General features: G+C 35.8%; 1 protein-coding gene across 20 annotated transcripts in view; it reads right to left on the bottom strand.

Moving 5' to 3' along the window:
* Positions 1-22,901, bottom strand: part of TEX9 (testis expressed 9) — a 220,971-nt gene that overhangs the window by 93,262 nt on the left and 104,808 nt on the right. For 5 of the 20 annotated variants that reach the window (XR_008672166.2, XM_063699008.1, XM_063699004.1 and 2 more), the window contains exons 1-3: positions 14,676-14,860; positions 14,483-14,574; positions 6,629-6,692 (exon numbers count right to left, since the gene is read on the bottom strand). Coding sequence is in view for 11 of the 20 variants with exons in the window: in XM_063699008.1 (XP_063555078.1) it covers positions 6,629-6,692; positions 14,483-14,574; positions 14,676-14,702 (183 nt within the window). In the remaining 9 variants the exon portion in view is untranslated. Of the gene's footprint in view, positions 1-6,628; positions 6,729-10,545; positions 10,632-14,482; positions 14,983-22,901 lie in introns of those variants that run through there. The other 15 variants (XR_008672165.2, XM_055364002.2, XM_055363999.2 and 12 more) reach the window with 10 other exon arrangements.

Genomic DNA, 22,901 nt, shown 5'->3' with positions numbered 1-22,901 from the left:
AAAAATCAGGAAATTAAATTATACCACAAGAGAAAATCACATTCAATAAAAGGAAGACAGGAAGGAATGCCACAAGACAACCAGAAAACAAATAATGAAATGACAGGATTAAGGCCCTTATCAGTATTAACATTGAATGTAAATGCACTAAACTCTTCAATCAAAAGACGGACTGGTTTAATGGATGATAAAACAAGACCCCATGATCTGTCGCTTACAAGAAACATACTTTACTTATAAAGATATATATATAGACTGAAAATAAAAAGGGTAGAAAAAGATATTCTACACCAAAAAAAAAGCAGGAGAACCTATACTTAGACAAAATAAATTTCAAAACAAAAAATGTAAGAAGAGACAAAGAAGGTCATTATATAATGCTAAAGAGGTCAATCCAGCAACAGGATATAATGATTGTATATATATGCATACAACACTGGAGCACCCAGATACATAAAGCAAATATTATTCGAGCTAAAGAGAGAGCTAGACCACAATACAGTAATAGCTGGAGACTTCAGCACCCACTTTTAGCACTGGACAGATCTCCCAGAAAGAAACTCAACAAACATCAGACTTAATCTGCACTGCAGAACAAGTGGACCCAATAGACATTTACAGAACATTTCATCCAAAGACTACAGATACACATTATTCTCCTCAGCATGTATATCATTCTCAAGGACAGACCATATGTTAGGTCAAAAAACAAGTTGTAAAATATTTTAAAAATTGAAATAATATCAAGCATCTTCTCTGATCACATGGAATAAAACTAGAAATTAATAACCAGAACTTTGGAAACTATACAAAGACATAGAAATTAGATGATATGCACCTAAATTACCAGTGGGTCAATGAAGAAACTAAGAAGGAAACTGAGAAATTTCTTGAAACAAATGATAATGAAAACACAACATACCAAGATCTATGGGATACAGTGAAAGCAGTACTGAGAGGGAAATTTATGCAGCTGTAAGTGCCTACAACAAAAAAGAACAAAAACTTCAAATAAATGACTTAGCAATGCATCTTTTCTTTTTCTGTCTTTCTTTTCTTTTTTTCTTTCTTTTTTTTTTTTTTTTTTTTTTTTTGTTTCTTTGAGATAGAGAGAAACTCTGTTGCCCAGGCTGTAGTGCAGTGGCATGATCATGGCTCACTACAGCCTAGACCTTCCTGGGCTCAACAATCCTCCCTCCTCAGCCCCTCAAGTAGTTGGGACTACAGGCATGCACCACCACATCTGACTAATTTGTATTTTTCCTAGAGATGGAGTTTCACCATGTTGCCCAGGCTGGTCTCAAACTTCTGGGTTCAAGTGATTCACGTGCCTTGGCCTCCCAAAGTGCTGGGATTACAGGCATCAGCCACCACATCCAGCCAGCAATGCATCTTAAAGAACCAGAAAAGCAAGAACAAACCAAACCAAAATTAGTAGAAGAAAAGAAATGAAGATCAGAGCAAAAATACATGAATTTGAAATAAAGAAAAGATCAATGAAACAAAAAGTTGGTTTTTTTTAAAGATGAGCAAAATTAACAGACTAACAAAATAAGGGAGATGACCCAAATAAATAAAATATGAAATTAAAAAGGAGGCATTGCAACTGACAATGCAGAAATTCAAAGGCTCATTAGTGGCTATTATGAGCAACTATATGCCAATAAATAGGAAAATCTAGAGGAAACAGATAAATTCCTAGACACATACGAACAACCCACCAAGATTGAACCATGAAGAAATCCAAAACCTAAACAGAACAATAATAAGTAACAAGACTGAAGCCACAATAAAAAATTTTCCCAGTAAAGAAAGCCCAGGACCTGATGCCTGCACTGCGAATTCTATCGAACATTTAAAGAAGAACTAATACCAAACCAACTCAAACTATTCCAAAAATTGGAGGAGGAGGGAATACTTCCAAACTCATTTTATGAGGCTAGTATTACCCTGATACCAAAACCAAAGACACATCAAAAAAAGAAAACTACATGCCAATATCTCTAATGAATATTGATGCAAAAATCCTCAAAAAATACTAGCAAACAGAATTCAGTAATATATTAAAAAGATCATTTGTCATGACCATGTGGGATTTACCCCAGGGATGCAAGGATGGTTCAACACACACAAATCAATCCATGTGATACATCATATCAACAGAATGAAGGACAAAAACCATATGATCATTTCAACTGATCCTGGAAAAGCATTTGATAAAGTTCAACATCCCTTCATGGTAAACACACTTCAAAACCTGAGTATAAAAGGAACAGACCTCAATATAATAAAAGCCATATATGACAGACCCACAGCTAGTATCATACCGAATGGGAAAAACTGACCGTCTTTCCTTTAAGATCTGGCCTACTTTCACCACTGTTATTCAACATAGTACTCAATGTCCTAACTAGAGCAATCAGACAAGATAAAGAAATAAAGGGCATCCAAATCAGAAGGAAGAAGTCAAATTAACCTCATTTACAGATGATATGCTCTTATATTTGGAAAATCCTAAAGACTCCACCAAAAACTATCAGAAATGATAAACTCAGTAAAGTTGCAGGATACAAGATCAACATACAAAAATCAGTAGTGTGTCTGTATGTCAACAATCTAAAAAATAAATAAAAAAGTAATCCCATTTACAATAGGCACAAATAAAATACCTAGGAGTTAACATAACCAAAGCAGTAACAGATCTCTACAACAAAAACTATAAAACATCAATGCAAGAAATTGAAGAGGACACAAAAAAATGGAAAGATATTCCAGTTCATGGATTAGAAAAATCAGTATTATTAAAATGTCCATACTACCCAAAGCAATCTACAGATTCAACGCAACCCCTTGCAAAATACCAATCGCATTTTCACAGAAATAGAAAAAACAATCCTAAAATTTATATGGAACCACAACAGACTCAGAATAGCCAAAGCTACCCTAAGCAAAAAGAACGAAACTGGAGAAATCACATTACCTGGCTTCAAATTATACTATGGTCCTATAGTAACCAAAACATCTGAGTAGTGGCATAAAAACAGACACACAGACCAATGGAACAGAATAGAGAAAATACAGAAACAAATCCATATACCTACAGTGAACTCATTTTTGACAAGGTTGCCAAGAACATACACTGGATAAAGGACAGTCTCTTCAATAAACGGTGCTGGGAAAACGGAATATCCACATGCAGAAGAAGAAGACTAGACCCCTACCTCTTGCCATATACAAGTATCAAATCAAAATGTATTGAAGATTTAAATCTAAGATCTCAAAACTATGAAATTACCATAAGAAAACATTGGGGAAACTCTCCAGGACATTGGAGTAGACAAAGATTTCTTGAGTAATACACCACAAGCAAAAGTCACCAAAGCAAAAATGGACAAATGGGATCACATAAAGTTAAAAAGCTTCTGCACAGTGAAGGAAACAATAAAGAGACAACCCACAGAATGGGAGAAAATATTTTCAAACTACCCATCGACAAGGGTAGAAAATATAGGGAGCTCAAACAACTCTATAGGAAAAAAAATCTAATAATCTAATAATCCAATTTAAAAATGAGCAAAAGATCTGAAAAGACATTTCTCAAGAAAAACATACACATGGCAAACAGGCATAAAAAAAGGTGTTCAACATCAATGATCATCAAAGAAATGCAAATCAAAACTACAATATCATCTCAACTCTGATAAAATGGCTTATATACAAAAGACAGGCAATAACAAATGCTGGTGAGGATGTAGAGAAAGGGAACCCTGGTACACTGTTGGTGGGAATGTAAATTAGTACAACTACAAAGGAAACAGTTTGGAGGTTCCTCAAAAAACTAAAGTTATCATATGATCCAACAATCCCACTGCTGCGTATAGGTCCAAAAGAGGGGAAATCAATATATCTTTTTTTATTTTATTATTATTATACTTTAAGTTTTAGGGCACATGTGCACAATGTGCAGGTTAGTTACATATGTATACATGTGCCATGCTGGTGTGCTGCACCCATTAACTCGTCATTTAGCATTAGGTATATCTCCTAAAGCTATCCCTCCCCCCTCCCCCAACCCCACAAGAGTCCCCAGTGTGTGATGTTCCCCTTCCTGTGTCCATGTGTTCTCATCGTTCAATTCCCACCTATGAGTGAGAATATGCGGTGTTTGGTTTTTTGTTCTTGCGATAGTTTACTGAGAATGATGATTTCCAGTTTCATCCATGTCCCTACAAAGGACATGAACTCATCCTTTTTTATGGCTGCATAGTACTCCATGGTGTATATGTGCCACATTTTCTTAATCCAGTCTATCATTGTTGGACATTTGGGTTGGTTCCAAGTCTTTGCTATTGTGAATAGTGCCGCAATAAACATACATGTGCATGTGTCTTTATAGCAGCATGATTTATAGTCCTTTGGGTATAAGCTGAAACTGGATCCCTTCCTTACACCTTATACAAAAATTAATTCAAGATGGATTAAAGACTTAAACGTTACACCTAAAACCATAAAAACCCTAGAAGAAAACCTAGGCATTACCATTCAGGACATAGGCATGGGCAAGGACTTCATGTCTAAAACACCAAAAGCAATGGCAACAAAAGCCAAAATTGACAAATGGGATCTAATTAAACTAAAGAGCTTCTGCACAGCAAAAGAAACCACCATCAGAGTGAACAGGCAACCTACAAAATAGGAGAAAATTTTCGCAACCTACTCATCTGACGAAGGGCTAATAAACAGAATCTACAATGAACTCAAACAAATTTACAAGAAAAAAACAAACAACCCCATCAAAAAGTGGGCCAAGGAAATGAACAGACACTTCTCAAAAGAAGACATTTATGCAGCCAAAAAACACATGAAAAAATGCTCACCATCACTGGCTATCAGAGAAATGCAAATCAAAACCACAATGAGATACCATCTCACACCAGTTAGAATGGCAATCATTAAAAAGTCAGGAAACAACAGCTGCTGGAGAGGATGTGGAGAAATAGGAACACTTTTACACTGTTGGTGGGACTGTAAACTAGTTCAACCATTGTGGAAGTCAGTGTGGCGATTCCTCAGGGATCTAGAACTAGAAATACCATTTGACCCAGAAATCAATATAGCAAAGAGATATCTGCACTTCCATGTTTGTTGCAGCACTGTTCACAATAGCCAAGATCTGGAAGCAACCAAAGTGTCCACTAACAGATGAATCGATAAATAAAATGTGATACATATACACAATGGAGTACTACTCAGCCATAAAAAATAATGAGGCCCTGTCACTTGCAACAACATGGATGTAACTGGAAGTCATTGAGTGAAATAAGCCAGGCACAGAAAGACAAACTTCACACGCTCTCACTTATTTGTGGGATCTGAAAATCAAAACAACTTAACATATGGAGATAGAGAGTTGAAGAATGGTTATCAGAGACTGGGAAGGGTAATGGGGGATGCAGGGGTGGGAGATAAGGATGGTTAATGGGTAAAAAAAATACATAGAAAGAATGAATAGTACCTAGTATTTGACAGCACAACATGTTTATTATAGTCAAAATAATTTAATTGTACATTTTAAATTAACTAAAATAGTATAATTGGATTTTTTGTAACACAAAGGATAAATACTTGAGGGGATGGATACCCCATTTTCCATGATGTGATTATTACACAATGCATGCCTGTATCAAAATATCTCATTTACCCCATAAACACTTACTATGTAACCACAAACATTAAAAATTTTAAAAAGAGAAAGTGAGTAAATAAAAATTAAATATGAGAAACCTTATATTGTTTGCTTCTGCAGGGGTAGGAATCCATTCCCCAACCCCTTTCCTAGCTTGTCCCAGTTTTCTATTCTGTTTTTTATTTGCAGGGGGAGATTCTTTTTACAGGGCTGAGTAGAAAACGTAATGCATCTGTCATTCTACTATAACGTGGGGTCCTTTTGTACAAGTATTTTCCTGCTTTTCAGACACTGGCAAAAACTAAAAGATGAAATAAAAATATTTGTAGTAAAACATTTAATTATAAATTAGTAAAACATATAATTATAAATTTAATTATATTTTTAGTAAAACATCTAATTATAAATTATAAAATACAAATCTGTAACCATTATCAAAATACATTACTTGAAATGTTATATATGATACATTTCTTATTCCTAAACTAACAAATAATCATGGATTTGTATAAGGCATGAAGATAAAATATTGCCTAGGTTTCCTTCCCTGCTTCCATCAACTCCATTTTGGGGCATAGGGATAGAAAGTAAGAATCAAAATTAACTAAGAACTGATAAAAGTTTTAAAGTAGACTACTCCTCTAAGGAGAGTTGCTCTATCCTATCAATTAATAATGAGAATTTATAATGAGAATTTAGATGACTGGAGCATCTAAATGGAAAGTACTTTTTCAGTGGCTTTTAGAAAATGTGTGCTTACTAAAAACATATACATATATACATTCCTATACCTATGCGTATATATTCATGTTCAATTTGTAATAATTCATTGAACTGAACACACATGCTTTGGCTAGTGTTTCGTATATATGTCATATATCAAATGAAAAGGATAAAAACTAGCATTTATATAGAATTATTAATAATTGTACATATACTTACTATTATTTCCTTAGCTTGTCGAACCACGTCAGCTGTTTTTGCCTGCAATTCTGCATTTAAACGCCTAAAAGCAGAAAATAATTGGGATATACTGAAGATCCTAACAAAAATAAAAAATAAACTTCAGCAATTACACGTTATCAAGTGACGTAATCAACAAATGCCAAAATATACATATGGCATTCTTACTCTAAAATGAACACAGCCATTAAGAACTTATCCTCAACTCCCCATGATTCCTCCTTCCTTGTAGTAGGAACTCAAACACTAAGTATTAGCCTTTCTGTGGCCCTCTATTAATTTTAAGTGACGTAACTTATCTAATATATTTGGGAAGAATAAGCTGGGTGAGTTCAACTCTGTTCCACTCACCACCTTCTCGTTATTAGCCTACCTGCAAAGAATGCAAATTCTAACCTTGCTTCTCCAGAGACAGGCCCTGCTCTAATGTGGGCAGAAGTGGGCAGGGTATGGGGGAGACCTGCTCTGGTTTGGGGTATTGCTATAACTGGGAAGCTAAATGTGAGGTTTAGTGAGCAGACCCAACGCGGCTCACACCTCAGATACATACTTTAATATCAAGCTTCCTCGGAAATAAAGGTGACTATTTTGACCTCTACCTGTCACTCCTTTTTTAATTATGATTTTTCATTCTACTTGGAATCTAGCAAGAATAGAAATACTATTTACTTGGTCCTACATTAAGACTGCAAGAATGACAATATTATTGAAAAAAATTGTTTTTAAAGGAAAAACTGCCCATAATCCTACCACCACCATCCATTTTTATTTTTAATATTCCCTTCCAATTTTCATCTATAGCATGTACACAATTTTGTACTGTTTTCCCACAGCAATATAAAAGGAATATCTATCTTCACATAATCTTTATAAGCATGTTAAACTGCTATATGATAATTCAATAAATTACAATTAAGATAATGTACTGAACTCTGTCCCTATTAAGTCCCCTTTTCACTTTTAAAGGTTAACACCATCATAAACATATTCAAAAGCATATAACTTTTTTCTCCTGTTGAGATGTCACATTTCTAGACCACCTAGGATCTTCTGAGGTTATGTGAAGGAGACATGTTAAGGATTTTAAAAATTAGATATCTTGTTTTTCTTAGACATGTGATTCAGAAGTAACACAAAACACAGTCTCCACCCCCAGGGAAAAAAAAGGGGGGGGGATATTAGTACCATATCCTTTAACAGTCTGAAGCTTTAAGAAATATTTTTATATCTTAGGATTACCTGGTCAAAAGAAAAATATCTAAGAAAGACTTAAAGGTGCCTTTAAAGTGCCATTACCTGATTTTTCAAATTTCCCTAACAAGGACTTAATCACAAGGATTAAGTTTCCAATTAATATAGTGGACCAAGATGACTGAGAAGACTATTCTACTCTAAATCCATGGAAATGCCAGATAAAATGTAATGGAGGAAATATTGCTAAGCTCAAACTCAGGCAAGGGAAATGCCCTGGTACTAAGAATAAAGCAGCAATTCAAAGTGAGAGCAACAAACAGGAACAGAAGCCAAAATAGCTTAAAAGCTAGAAGCTGATGTATATTAGGCATGAAGGGATACACCTGTGAAACACAGACTACAAACATTCTACCCACAACCTTAGGTGAGCAGAAATGAAACTAGAACCACGGGTAGAAAAGATTCTCTTGTGAGTAATTAAAACAAACAAGAGGGAAGTCCAAATTCATCTTATCTAGGTGATACAAGGACACCATGGAAAAACTTTAAAATAGAAGAAAGCTGACGTGGAATCAATCAAAACTCGAAACTAGTAAAGGTAAATTGAAAACCACCCTACAGGAACATTTACTCATCTAGAATATATAGGACTCTCTCAAAAAGCAAACTGCTAAAGATAACTTCAGAAAGGTAACAAATTGCATAAAGAAACAAGCCACTGAAAGAGAGAATCAGCAGATGTGAGGAAAGGGAAAATTTATACTATAAGAACAAGAGATAATATAACAATTTAAAAAAGATTTTAAAATTAGCATTAATTTGGAAAAAAATGCACTTAGAAAAAACATTATGCAAGAGCCAGATTTTATCATAAAAGAATGCTGAACTTGAAAAAGATCCAAATATAAATTACATAAATGAAAAACACAGTCACTGAAATTAAGAACTCAAGGAAATTTGACAGATATGTTGAACAACATAATGGGCATAGAAGGAATGAGTGAATTAGAAGACAGATATAAATAAATCACCTACAAGGAGATACAGAAAACAAGGGGATAAAAACACAAAAGACAGGTTAACATCCATTGAAGACAGATGTTATGTTCCTACTATAACAGAAGTTATAAAAGAAATCCCAGAGAGGCCTGGGTGCAGTGGCTCACATCTGTAATCCCAGCACTGTGGGAGGTGAAGGGAGGATCACTTGAGGCCAGGAGACCAGCCTGGCCAACATAGTGAAACCCCGGCTCTACTAAAAATACAAAAATTAGCCAGGTGTGGTGCTGCATGCCTGTAATCTCAGCTACTGGGGAGGCTGAGGCACGAGAATCACTTGAACCTGGGAGGCGGAGGTTGCAGTGAGCCAAGATCGTGCCACTGCACTCCAGCCTGGGCAACAGAGCAAGGCTCTGTCTCCAAAAAAGAAAAAAAGAAATCCCAAGAGGAGAGAATGACAGTATTTCAAGAGCTAATGCTGAGAATTTCCCAAACTGAAGACATGGATCTCATGAAGAATAAAGAAAACAAATCCACCTGTGTATACATCACAGTGAAAATACAGAATTTTAAAAAGAGTACTCCCTAAACTACCAAATCATTATTTTAAAAGAACAGAGAAAAATAGTCTACCAGCATAATTATCTAAAAAGCTGACAGCAGATGGCTCATTAACATTTCTGACATTCTAACATTTCTATCCTTATATTACCAACAGACAATATAAGGATATCTTTAATGGGCTGAGAAGGAAAAGCTGGCCATCTAGAATTACATTCAGATAAACTGTAATTGAAGAATAAGTGCAAAGTAACAATTTTCAAAAAGACTGGAGAGTTTAAGACTCAGGTTTTCACAAAAAGTAATAAAGGGTCTACACTTCAGGAAGGAGGAAATTGAATCTGGAAAAAAAGAATTACGAAGATATCTGAAAACATGATAAATCTAAATTAGTACAGACTATAAAAATAACATTGATGATTAACTGGGTGTGGGTGTATTCAAAACAACAAAGTAAAATATTATCTAATTTAAAAGACAGAGGACGCCAAGTTAAAGCATTCTAACATCTTTCCAAATCAGTAAAAATAAAGACATAATGAAAACCCATTCAATCCAGCAGAAGACAGACAAGAACCAAAGACAAGACATAATAGAAAATATACAAAATAAGGTGGCTAAGACAACTTCAAGTTATGTAATAATGTAAATATATTAAATTCACTTATTAATAGGCAGAAATTATCAGACTGGTTATAAAAAGAATGCTCTTACTGATAAATGACATACAAAGTTTGAAAATAAAGGGATGAAGAAAGATATAACAGACACTGCATAATAATGAAAGGAATCAAGAAGATTTAAATAAGTCAAACAAGATACTCCCAAACAAAAATGGCCACAATTATAAGGAATTTTTTTAAACTATAATTATAATTGATGATTTTTAATACACTTCTAACAGAAACCAATAAAGCTGCAACAAAAAAAAGGTGAGGATACCGATGTCATGAAGAACAAATATAAAACAGATTAGCCAACAAATAATAAATACATTTTCTATCAAAGAACGCATAGAACTTTTACAAAAAGTGAACAAGCACTTGGCCACAAATAAGTCTCAATACATTTAAAAACTTAATATCACATCAATTCTCTAATCATAATGCAATTTAAAATAAACTAGGCTGGGCCTGTAATACCAGCACTTTGGGAAGCCGAGGAAGGTGGATCATTTGAGACCAGGAGTTAAAGACCAGCCTGGGCAACATGACGAAACCCCATCACTACAAAAAATATAATACAAAAATTAGTCGGGCATGTTAGCACATGCCTGTAGTCCCAGCTACTCAGGAGCCTGGGAGGTAAAGGTTGCAGTGGGCTGAGATCACACCATTGCACTCCAGTCTGGGCAACAGAGTGAGACCCTGTCTCAAAAAAAAAAAATTAGCATGGCATGGTGCCATGCGCCTGTAGTCCCAGCTCTTCGGGAGGCTGGGGTGGGAGAACTCTTGAGCCCAGGAGGTCGAAGCTGCAATGAGCCATAATCACACCACTGCACTCCAGCCTGGACATCAGAGCAAGACCTTGTCACATACATACTTAGAAAAATAAAAACTAGACAACAGTAAACAAACAACCCTATGTGCTTGCAAACTAAACAACACACTTCTAAATAATTACTATGAAAATCGTATAATATTTAGAACTAAATAACCATAAAAGAAATATACATCAAAACAAGTCCTGGAATATAGTTAACCTATAGTTGGAGAGAAATTTAAAGACTAAATATATTTATTAAGAAATAAGAAAAACAATAAATGAGGTAAATAAACTAAAAAACAAAAAATTAATCCACCCCAGTTAGAAGAGATCATTTGTCTTTATTTCTGTAAAGATTAATGAAAGTTTAAAATAGCACAGATTAGCAAGAAAACCAAAGCTGGTTCTCTGAAAAGACCAATAAAACAGATAAATCTCCCAGGAAGCTTGATAGAAAAAGAAAAAGACAAAAATAAACAATATTGGAAAGCTACCAAAAGGAGGGGTGTACATGGTTATGGATACAGTCAAGATTTCAAACATACCACCATAGACTCAGTTTATGCTAACATATTTTAAAACATACATGATATGAACACTTTTCTAGAACCAAAAATTATTTTAGAAATAACCAAAAACTATTCTAGAAATAGTACATCTAATCATTAAAGAAGCTAAATTCATAGACAAAAAGAATCCCCTTGAAAAAAAGAACACTAGACTCAGACAGTTTCACAATTTTAATCAAAGGGCAGAAAATCTCTAATTATAAAAAGCTTCCAAGAAAAGAATCAAAAAAGGAAAACTATTCGGCTTCTTTCATACAGCCAGAATGATACTGATATCAAAAACAGAAAGGAAAAGAAGTAGAAAAAAACTACAACACCCATTTCACTTTTGTTCATAGATGCAAAAAACCTACATAAAATTATAGCAATCAAATCTAGCAGTCTTTAAAGGAAAACAAGATACCTGCCTTTGTAGTTCAGTATGTTAAAACATTAAAGGAGGGAAAAAGAACATACCAACAGCTGAATTAATTGGGGAAAAAATAAGTTTTGATACATTTAACACTCATTCAAATTAGGAATTAAGGGGAAGAATTTTAAACATAATAAAAAGAATCTACCAAAACCCTAGAGCAAACCTCAAATGTAGTGATTATTAAAAGTGGGCTTCTCAAAATCATAAACAAGGAAGCTCACCATCACTTTTTCTATTCCATATCACACGGGAAGTCCTACACAGAGAAAAAGAGAGAATGCAGGAGAATAATCAAGGGACAAAATGATCAAAATTTGCATATAATGGTCTTCATCAAAAATCCAAGGGACTTCACAGAATGAATAAGAGAGTCCAGCAGGACTGAAGATCTGTGTGTATATAAACGCAGATGTAGCATCAACATCTAAAAATTCTACATTTATAACCAATTAGAAAATAGAAAAAATTCCACTTGTTATACAGCAACTATTCAGTACCTTGAAGCAAATTATATATGCAAGAATTTTATGTAGTACCATGATAAAACACTATTAAACGTAAAAAAAAAACCCATAAATGGAGAAGTATCATATTCGTGGAAAATTCAATAGCATAAATAAGTCAGTTCTCTACAAATTAATCTGTAAATCCAATGTAACTGGGATTTATGAGGGGGCTTGCCCTACCAGTTATCATTTTATCTTATTGTTTAGCTATCTGGTATTATAATACAGGAATGAAGCTTGAAAAATCTATCCACTTGAGCGATGAGCATCTTCCTTAGTCTATCCTTTCAGACAGTGATTATTTCCTCCAACAGGAGCAGAACTGCAAAAGGTTTTGGATTGAGGTCCCTGGGAAGTAGCATTCTAATGATCAATGCCAAGACAACAGGTGGCAAAACAGATACCATATTGTTATAATTTCATATTCTTGCTTACAGGGATGGCCAGACATTTTACTCTTCTACATGACACAGAAGTATTCTAGAAGATTCAGGTAGTGTAGGGAGTTACTCTGTTCATATGCTTCAGATGTGCACAACTCAAGAGTACAGATAACAGAAAAAGTAACAACTGGCCACCATATAATACTGTTTAGCTATCTCGTTTTATAAAGTAACTAGTGCTAGAATACAATAATAGTCCCTGTATATTTCTCATTTTAAGCAGGACTAAATCCCTAAGGATGCACCAGAACCAGGTGCAAAATACACTCTCAAATAACTGAACAAATAAACCTAATCCAGGTATTTAATACTATATGGTTAATGATAATGAAAATAACCGTTTTGATTGAGGCATAGCTGATAAAGAACTATATACAGAAAACAGATTAATTTGCTTAAGTACACTTTTGAACTGGGATAATCGGCCCATTTCATCAGAGAGAAGAAGATATGATTATCTTCCTACTTGCTGTGGTAAATTGGTCTGTGTATAGTTCACCTAAACACAGTACCCTTCAGTTTTAATTTCAAATATGCTTATAGATCATATGTAGATCATACCATAACTCTAGTTTAACCCTCTGATACAAACTGCCAACTATTTCCAAATTTTAATCTAGTTATTTTATATTAAAACGAAAGGGAGTTGTTAAAAGGCACTTTTTTATAAGGGTATGTATGATGGCAAATAAAACAGACATCGCCTCTGCCCTTGGAACTTACAGTCCAGTGGAGACAGACAAAAAGGAAATTCACAAATGAATTTATTGTAACAAATTATGCTAATTAGAAAGAAAAATCACTGAGACAATGAAAAAGACCAACAAGGGAGCCTACTTAGCACGGTCAAGGAAGGCCACTCACATTACAGGTTGAAGGCGTGTGTGATTGTCTCTTTCCTGAGATAGAAAGAAAACCTGGAAGAGTTTTCGGAACTAAAATGCCAGTGAAGCTGGAGAGTTTTAGGGGGAAAAGGGGAAGAGGGAATAAGATCAAATAGGGGAGGCAGGAGGAGCCACATCGATCAGAGCTTTTGAAATGCAACAGGAAACTATTGTAGAATTTTAAGCAAAGGAATGGTATCATCAAATTAAAAGATTACACTGGCTGCTGTGTGAAAACTTGGGGATGAGGAGTAGAACGGGCCAAGAATGAAAGCACCGTTGTCAGGATAGTTGTAATTACACTGAGAACAGATAAGAAAAGGAATATTTGAACGAGAATGGTAATTCTGATTGCAGTGGGAAGCATCCCTTCAATTTAGAAACCAACCTAAAGGAAATTTACACAAGGTAAACTCTATGAACTTGATATTAAGCGAAATAACCTAAACTATCAAGTGAACTAACTATTCGTGGCAATTCCTGCTACCCAAATAACTTCCAACAGTATCTTGCTGTTTACTTGGGCTACATTTTAAATTAAACAACATGCTTTCTTGGGCTAAATTTTCGCCCACTTCAAATATCTTCTAATACGCAGGCGAACTACTCAGATCAAAGACAAAGAAAGGATAAACGGCAGGTGAACGAGATGACGAGAAGCGAATGCTGCAGAGTGAGTGGTACCGAAGATCCAGCCAGTCTCCAGAAAAAAGTACTTGTAAGCAGCCTCATTTAGATGAAAGAAAGAAGGAAAAGTTCAACCGCCGAATTTCTTACTTATATTCTTCCTCCAAGGCGAGGAGGTCGGGTCCAGGTGTAGAGGGTTGCTGAACGGGTGGCGGGAACGGAGTCCCTGGAACGTTGCTTCTCTGTAAAAGAGCCACAGACTTTCAGACCCGAAGTTAAAGGAAGTCAGGCGTCCTAGTCGCCGGAACCCAGACGCTCCCCAGGAGCCTGGAGTTGAACTGACCGTGAGACACAGACTTCGCTCCGCCATCTTCGGCGACTGCGACGCGGTTACCGAGGCAACGACGCATCTTCCCGCGAGAGTTTCCACATCCCGGGTGCCTCCCGCCCGGGCGCCTACGCCTTCCCACTCTCAGGTTCTGTGCTGCGAGCGGCGCGAGCTTCTGGGAGCGGGCCCGGCCTTTGCTCGCAGCACTCGGCGCTGTCCCAGGAACCCAGGAAGGCTTCCTAACTGCAAATTCGACTTAGTGCAAATTCTCAACTTGTGGGGGTTGAAAGAGTTTCAGCCAAAACAGGCAGGTCCGTTGCCGCTACTCTATAGAAAGCAAGCTGGTGAGGCAATCCCTCCCTGTTGTGCTTTTCAAACCGTTAGTGGCTAATCCGACGTTCACCCCGTTTGCTTAAAGTGAGCTCTTCAGTGGAATTCAGAAGTTTTGATTTCTAATTTTTGTTTACAGCATGCATGGCTAAGACACAGGCTCTCAAGTTAGTCAACCTAAATTATTATCCTGGCACTGCCACTTACTAGTTATATGGCCTTGGGCAAATCACTCTGTATATCGGCCACTTCATTTGTCAAATGGAAGTGAGAATAGTGCCCACTTCACAGTTATTATGAGAAGCAAATGAATTCGTGCTTAGGATCATGCCTGAAACACGTAAGCGGTTAATAATTTCAATTGTTTTGGAATAAAATTGACATCCAGAAATAAACCGTGATATGATGTATGGTCATCTGATCTTTAGCAAGGGTGCAAGACCATTCAATGGGAAAATAATTGTCTTCAACAGATGGGGAGACAACTGGATATCCAAATGCAATTAGACCCTTAACTTCACACCATATACAAAAATTAAAATGTATCAAAGACCTAAACTTAGGAGCTAAAACTCTAAAGCTCTTCAAAGAAACTGTTGGTGTAAATCTTTATGACCTTGAATTACAATTCTGAGAATCCTTGATGGATTCTTAGATATGACACCAAAAGCAGTAGCAAAAAAAAAAAAAAAAAAAAGAAAAAAGAGGCTGGGCACAGAGGCTCATGCCTGTAATCCAAGCACTTTGGGAGGCCAAGGCGGGTGGATCACCTGAGGTTGGGAGTTCGAGACCAGCTTGACCAATATGGAGAAATCCCGCCACTCCTAAAAAAAAAAAAAAAAAAAAAAAAATTAGCCGGGTGTGGTGGCTCATGGCTGTAATCCCAGCTACTGGGGAGGCTGAAGCAGGAGAATGGCTTGCACCTGGGAGGCAGAGGTTGCGGTGAGCTGAGATTGTGCCATTGCGCTCCAACCTGGTCAACAAAAGCGAAATTCCGTCTCAAGAAAAAAACAAAAAAAAAGGAAAAAAAATAGATAAACTAGACATTATCAAAACTAAAAACTTTTAGTTTCAAAAGATACCATAAATAAAGTAACAAGACCACAGGAAGAGGGGAAATTCTTGCAAATTATATATCTGATAAATAACTTGTGTCTGGACTATATAAAGAAGTATTAAAATTCAAAAATAGGTAGGTGCAGTGGCTCATGCCTGTAATATGAGCACTTTGGAGGCTAAGTCAGGAGGATCACTTGAGCCCAGGAGTTCCAGACCAGCCAAGGCAACACAGCAAGGCTCCATCTCTACAAAAAAAAAAAAAAGGAAATAGATAAATAAAAATTAGCTGGGTCCAGTGGTACATGCCTGTAGTCCCAACTACTAGGAGACTGAGGTGGGAGGATCACTTGAGCCAGGGAGATCAAGGCTGCAAAGAGCCATGGTCACACCACTGCACTCTAGCCTGGGTCACAGAGTGAGACCCTGTCTCAAAAAAAAAAAAAAGAAAAACAATTAAAAAAATTTTTTAAAAAGACAACCCAAGTTAAAAATGGGCAAAGAAATAGGGATTTCTCCAAAGAACATATACAAATAGCCAAAAAGCACATGAAAAGATGCTCAATATTGTCCTCAGGGAAATGAAAATTAAAACCAAAGTGAAATGCCACTTGACACCCACTAGAATGGCGATAATCAAAAGGATGGATAGCCAGGCGTGGTGGCTCACACCTGTAATCCCAGCACTTTGGGATGCTGAGGAGGGCAGATCACCAGAGGTCAAGAGTTTGAGACCAGCCTGGCCAACATGGTGAAATGCTGGGAGATGGAAGTTGCAGTGAGCCGAGATTGCACCACTGCACTGCAGCCTCGGTGACAGAGGGAGACTCCATCTCAAAAAAAAAAAAAGGATGGACAATAACGTGTAGAGGAGGATGTAGAGAAACTTGAACCCTCATAAACTGTTAGTGGGAATGGGAAAATTGTGCAGCCACTGTGGAAAATGGTCTAGCAATTCCTCAATAGTTTATACACAGAGTTACCAAACAATCCAGCAACCACTGCTAGGTATACACCCAAGGAAAATGAAAACACACCCACATGAAAAGTATATGTACAAATGTTTATGTCAGGATTATTCATAACAGCCAAAATGCAAAACAAACCCATAATGGTCATAAACTGATTAGTGATTAAATAAAAAGTGGTATATTCATACAATGGAATATTATTCAGAAACAAGGAAGAATGAAGTACATGTATACCACAATATGGATGAACCTTGAATATATTATGCTAAGTGAAAGAAGCCATTCACAAAAGACCAAGTATTATCTAATTTCTTTCACAAAAGATCACATACTATAGGATTCTATTTCAATATGACTACATATTGTAGGAAATGTCCGCAATAGGCAAATCCATAGTGACAGAAGTAGATTAGTAGTTGTCTAGGCTTGGCAGATGATGGAGGTTTAGCTAAGGAGTTGCAGGGTTTGGGGGGCGCTAGTGAAAATATTCTAAAATCAATTGTGTTGATGGTGTACAACTCTGTGAATACACTAAAAGCCAATTAATAGTACACTTTATATGGGTAAATAAAGATATGTGAAATAAATCACTCAAGCTGTTAAAACATCTTAAAAATAAACTATTTACAACATCAAGGGATAAAGAAAGGAACACTATGCTAGCACTAATCAAAAGGAAGCTGGAGTAGCTATATTAATTTCAAACAAAGACGACATCAGAACAAGGAAAATTATCAGGGACAAAGAGGAGCATTAATGATAGAGGTCAATTCTCCAAGGGGATAGAACAATCCTGGTGTAAATCCTCCTAACAGTAGTGTCAAAATGCATGAGGCAAAAACTGGTAGGACTTGCAAAGAGAAATAGACAAATCCATCATTATATTTGGAGACTTCAATACTACTCCTTCAGTAATTAACAGGTTAAGCAGGCAGAAAATCAGCAAGAGTTGCTCTGGACAGCACTATCAATTAGCTTGATCTAATTGACATTTATAGAATACTCATTTCAATAACAGCAGAATACACATTTTTCTCAAGGTCGCATGGAACATTCACCAAGCTAGAACACATTCTAGCCATAACACACTTTAATAAATTTAAAAGAATATAAATTATATAGTTTAGGGTAGCTGTAATAAAGCACCACCAAGTGAGCGGCTTAAAACAACAGAAATTTATTGTCTCATGGGTCTGGAGGCTAGAAGTCCAAAACCAGGCTAGAAGTATCACCAGGACTATGTTTTGCTTGAAACCTGCAGGGGAGACTCTTTCTTTGCCTCTTTCTAGCTTCTATGGTGGCTGTCACTTCTTGGCATTCCTTGGCTTGCAGCTGGATCACTACAACCTCTCTCTGCCTCTATAATCATGTAGCATTTCCCCTGTGTGTTTCTGCCTTTGCATGGCATTCCTGCTTTTCATGAAGACTCCAGTAATATTGGATGTGGGCCACCCTAATGACCTCATCCTAACGTGATTACATCTGTAAAGACCATATTCACAGGTACTGGGGGTTAGGACTTCAATATATGGTAGGGAGGGGGAGGTGGCACAGTTTAACCTATAACCGAAATTATACAAACTATTTTATTGTGGTCCCAGAGCACAATAAAACTAAACTAAAAATCAATAACAAAACAGCTGGACACCCACAAAATATTTGCAAATTAAATTCATACTTCTAAATAATACATGGATCAAGTAAATAGAGGAATTAAAAAAACATTTTGAACGAAATAAAATTTGAAATATAACTTATCAAAACCTGTGGAATGTTATGAAAGCAGTGCTTGGAGTGCTTAGCATTCAATGCATATATTAGAAAAGAAGAAAAATCTAAACTCTGAATGTCTACCTTCGAGGCAGCTAAAGGAAAAATATTAAACTTAAAGAAAGCAAAAGAAAAGTAACAATAAACATTAGAACATAAATCAATGGAACTGAAACAGGGAAACAATAGAGAAAATCACAGAAACCACAATCTAGTTAAAATCAATAAACTTATAGCTGTGCTAACCAAGAAAAAGAGAAGATCCAAATAACCTGTTCTGTGTTATTTTCTGTGATGGTCAGTCAGGTGTGGCCATGAGAGGAAAACAACATTTATTATACTCACAGGTCCTAGAAATAGGACGCATGCCATGCCATACAGGGTTACATGGGGAAGCCTTGGGATAGTCAGGAGGCAGAAAACAGGAGCAAGAGAAACGCCTGGACTAGAGCCTCTATTGGAGTTTCCACAGGAAAAGCAAGGTAGGGTAAACCCATTAGGATTGGCTACTATGAATAATTTCAGAGGGCCTCGGAGTATACAGGTTGTCCTTAATTATCTGGTACATAGCTCTGCAATGGCTAAGACAGAGGAAGGCCTGTTGTATATGGACCAGACAGAAGAGGTATGGCTTCATATTAGCTTTTTATATATCAAAGCCATGCTCCCTGGCTAAGCCCTTTTGCTTAGCTAAGAATTGGCTTGCCCCAGGAGGAAGCAGTTTCTCCCAAGCCAGAAAGGATTTTTTAAAGATGTCTAAACATCATAATATACAGAAAATTAAAAAATATAAACAATACAGTACCAACATTAGAAATGGAATATAAGTCATCAATTGTCCCATGAAAATTAAAAGGATAATAAAGGAATACTATGAACTCTATAACCCAACATTTAATAAATTAGATGAAATGGACCAATTGCTTGAAAGATACAAACTACCAAAACTCATGCAAGGAGAAATAGATAATCTGAGTAGGCAAGGACACTGAGTCAATAAGCTTCCAAGAAAGAAATCACCAGTCCCAGATGGTTTCTCTGGTGAATTCTAACACACATTTAAGGAAGAAATAACAATTCTACATAATCTTTTTTGGGAAAATAAAGGCAGAAGGAACACTTCCCAACTCATTCTATGACTCTAGCATTACCCTAATACTAAGAGCAGTTAAAGACATTATAGGAAAACTACAAGCTGATATCCCTCATGAATATAGATTTTTAAACCCTTAAAATTTTAGCCAATATAATCCAACAATGTCTAAAAAGAATTATGCAACACAACGGAGTGGGATTTATTCTCAGTATACAAGGATGGTTCAATATTCTAAAATCAATCAATGAATTCAGCACATCAAGAGGACAAAGAAGAAAAATTATATGATCATATAAATTCATGCAGCAAAAGCATTTGACAAAATCCAACACCCCTGAAGGTACAAACTCTCAGAAAACTAGGACTACAGGGAAATATCCTCAAGTTGATAAAGAACTTCCACAAAATATCTACAGCTTAATGAAATTGGACGCTTTCTCCCTAAGATCAGGAACAACACAAACATGTCCTTTATCATCATTATTATTTAATATTACATCTGACGTTCTAGCTAGTGCAATAAGACAATAAAAGGGAATAAGAAGTATACAGATAAGGAAGGAAGAAATAAACCATCTTTGTGTATAGATGACATGAATGTCTATAAAGAAAATTTTTTTAAAAAAGAAAATCCAAAAGAAGAAATAAAACTCTCCTGTAACTAATAAAATGATAAAAACAAAATTTGTGTATACATAGAATGGACAATACAATAATATTCAGCCTTAAAAAGAAATGAAATTCTGAGACATGCTACTACATGAATGAACCTTGAAAGCATTTTGCTAAGTGAAATAAGCCAGACACAAAAGGACAAACATTGCATAATTCCACTTTTTTAAGGTGCCTAGAAATGGTTAATTCATAGAGACAGAAAACAGAGTTTACCAGGGACTAGGGAGAGAGGAAAATAGGGAGTTATTTTTTCATGAGTACAGAGTTTCTGTTTGAGATGATGAAAAAATTCTGAAAATGGATAAAGATTATTAAATCATTGCACAACTTTATGAATATATTACATTTAATGCCACCAAATTAAAATATGGTTGACATGGTAAATTTTATGTATATTTTACCACAATAAAAATTTCTAGTAAAGGAGTATCCTATCCAACCAATACTCCTCAGAATTGTCAAGGTCATCGAAAACAAGGCTGTGAAACTGTCACAGCCAAGAGGAGCTTAAAGAGATATAACAGCTTTGTAAAGTGATTATATTAGTCTGTTCTCACACTGCTATAAAAAATACCTGAGACTGGGTAATTTATAAAGGAAAGAGGTTTAATGGACTCAAAGTTCTGCATGGCTGGGGAGGCCTCAGGAAACTTAACAATCATGGCGGAAGGGGAAGCAGGCATGTCTTACGTGGCGGCAGGAGAGAGAGCAAGTATGTGAAAGAGGAAATGTCAGACGCTTATAAAACCATCAGATCTCATGAGACATCACTCACTATCACGAGAACAGCATGGGGGACACCACTCCCATGATCCAATCACCTCCCACCAGGTCTCTCTCTTCACACGTGGGGATTATGGAGATTACAATTCAAGATGAGGTTTGGGTGGGAACACAAAGCCTAACCATATCAGTGACATACTGGACCAAACCCTAGAATAGGAAAAGACATAGTAAAATACAAGGAATTCTGAATAAACTATGGACTTCAGTTAATGTATCAGTAATGGTCTACTAATTTCAACAATTTAACCATATTAATGTAAGATCATAATAATAGGGAAAACTAGGTGCAGGGTATATGGGAACTCTCTCTACGATATTCTCAGTTTTTCTGCAAATGTAAAACTTCTAAAAAATTAAATCTTTTTTTTTAAGTTAAAAGGGATTTTCTTCTTCAACAAAATTGTGAGCTAGATGATCTGGGACACCCTTCCACTGCACAACGACCAGATTCTGGAAAAAAAAACAAAACTTATCTATGCATTACTGAACTTGAAGAAAGTAGGAGAAATTTCCATGTGTCCTCCTGACATCTCATTCTCCAGATCTCTTCCCCACAAATAAACAAGGTCTTCTGATAGTAGGCATTTAAGAATAAAAAGGTTAAGCTGAGAAAATGCCCCAGGGAACTGTATTCAGAAAACAAGGCTTACATCAACAGCAATATGGAAGAGCTGAATCTGAGACCTCTGTGCTAATCTAGAAACCAAAAAAGGCTAAAAGTCATTTAGAATGGTAGTGCCCCAACAGTCCTAGCAGATTCAAACACAAATCTTTTTCAAGAAAAAATTTCTAGTTAAGCCCACTAGATTCCCAGGTTAAGATTAAGAAAATGTGAGTTCACCATGAAAAATCACCAGACATAAAGGAAGCAAGTCACCATAAGTGCAAAATTAGAAGAAATAACAAATATTTAGACTTCCAATAAATTCAGATATTAAAATTTTATCAGCTGTGAAATAGAGAAAATCTATTTAGAAAGAAATAGAAATAAGGGACAGAATCACAACAATGAGCAAGCAACAAGAGACCATCAAGAATGACCAGGCAAATATGATAAATAATCAAATGAAGCTTTCTGATATTAAACACATATTTGTTGAAATGAAAATACTCAATGGACAGGTCGAATGGCAGATTATAAACAGATAATTAGTAAACCATAACATATCTGAAAAAATTATTCAGAATGAACAGAGAATGGTTAAACAGTACTGAAGTTAGACTGAAAAGATCTGACATATAAAAAAATCGGATTTCAAGAAGGATAGATTTGAAAAATTGAGAAGCAATACTACAAAAGTTAATTCCTTAGAATTTTCCAGAATTTAGGAAAGATACAAATATATAAGTTCCAGAAGCATGGTGCATCACAAAGAGGATAAATTTTTAAATATATTCCTGGAGCTGTCATATATGCCAAAACACCAAAGAAAAAAGAGATCTTTAAAGCAGCCAAGAGGAAAAAAAGACAAATAACCTACAAAGAAGCAATTAAAGTAGGTGTCTTAATAGCTACAATGAAAGCCAGAAATACAATAAAATAATTAGCAGAATTTG

Source organism: Gorilla gorilla, chromosome 16 (assembly GCF_029281585.2).
Source record: "Gorilla gorilla gorilla isolate KB3781 chromosome 16, NHGRI_mGorGor1-v2.1_pri, whole genome shotgun sequence".
In the NCBI taxonomy this organism is placed as follows: domain Eukaryota; kingdom Metazoa; phylum Chordata; class Mammalia; order Primates; family Hominidae; genus Gorilla; species Gorilla gorilla.
This window is presented reverse-complemented; position numbering and strand designations above follow the sequence as displayed.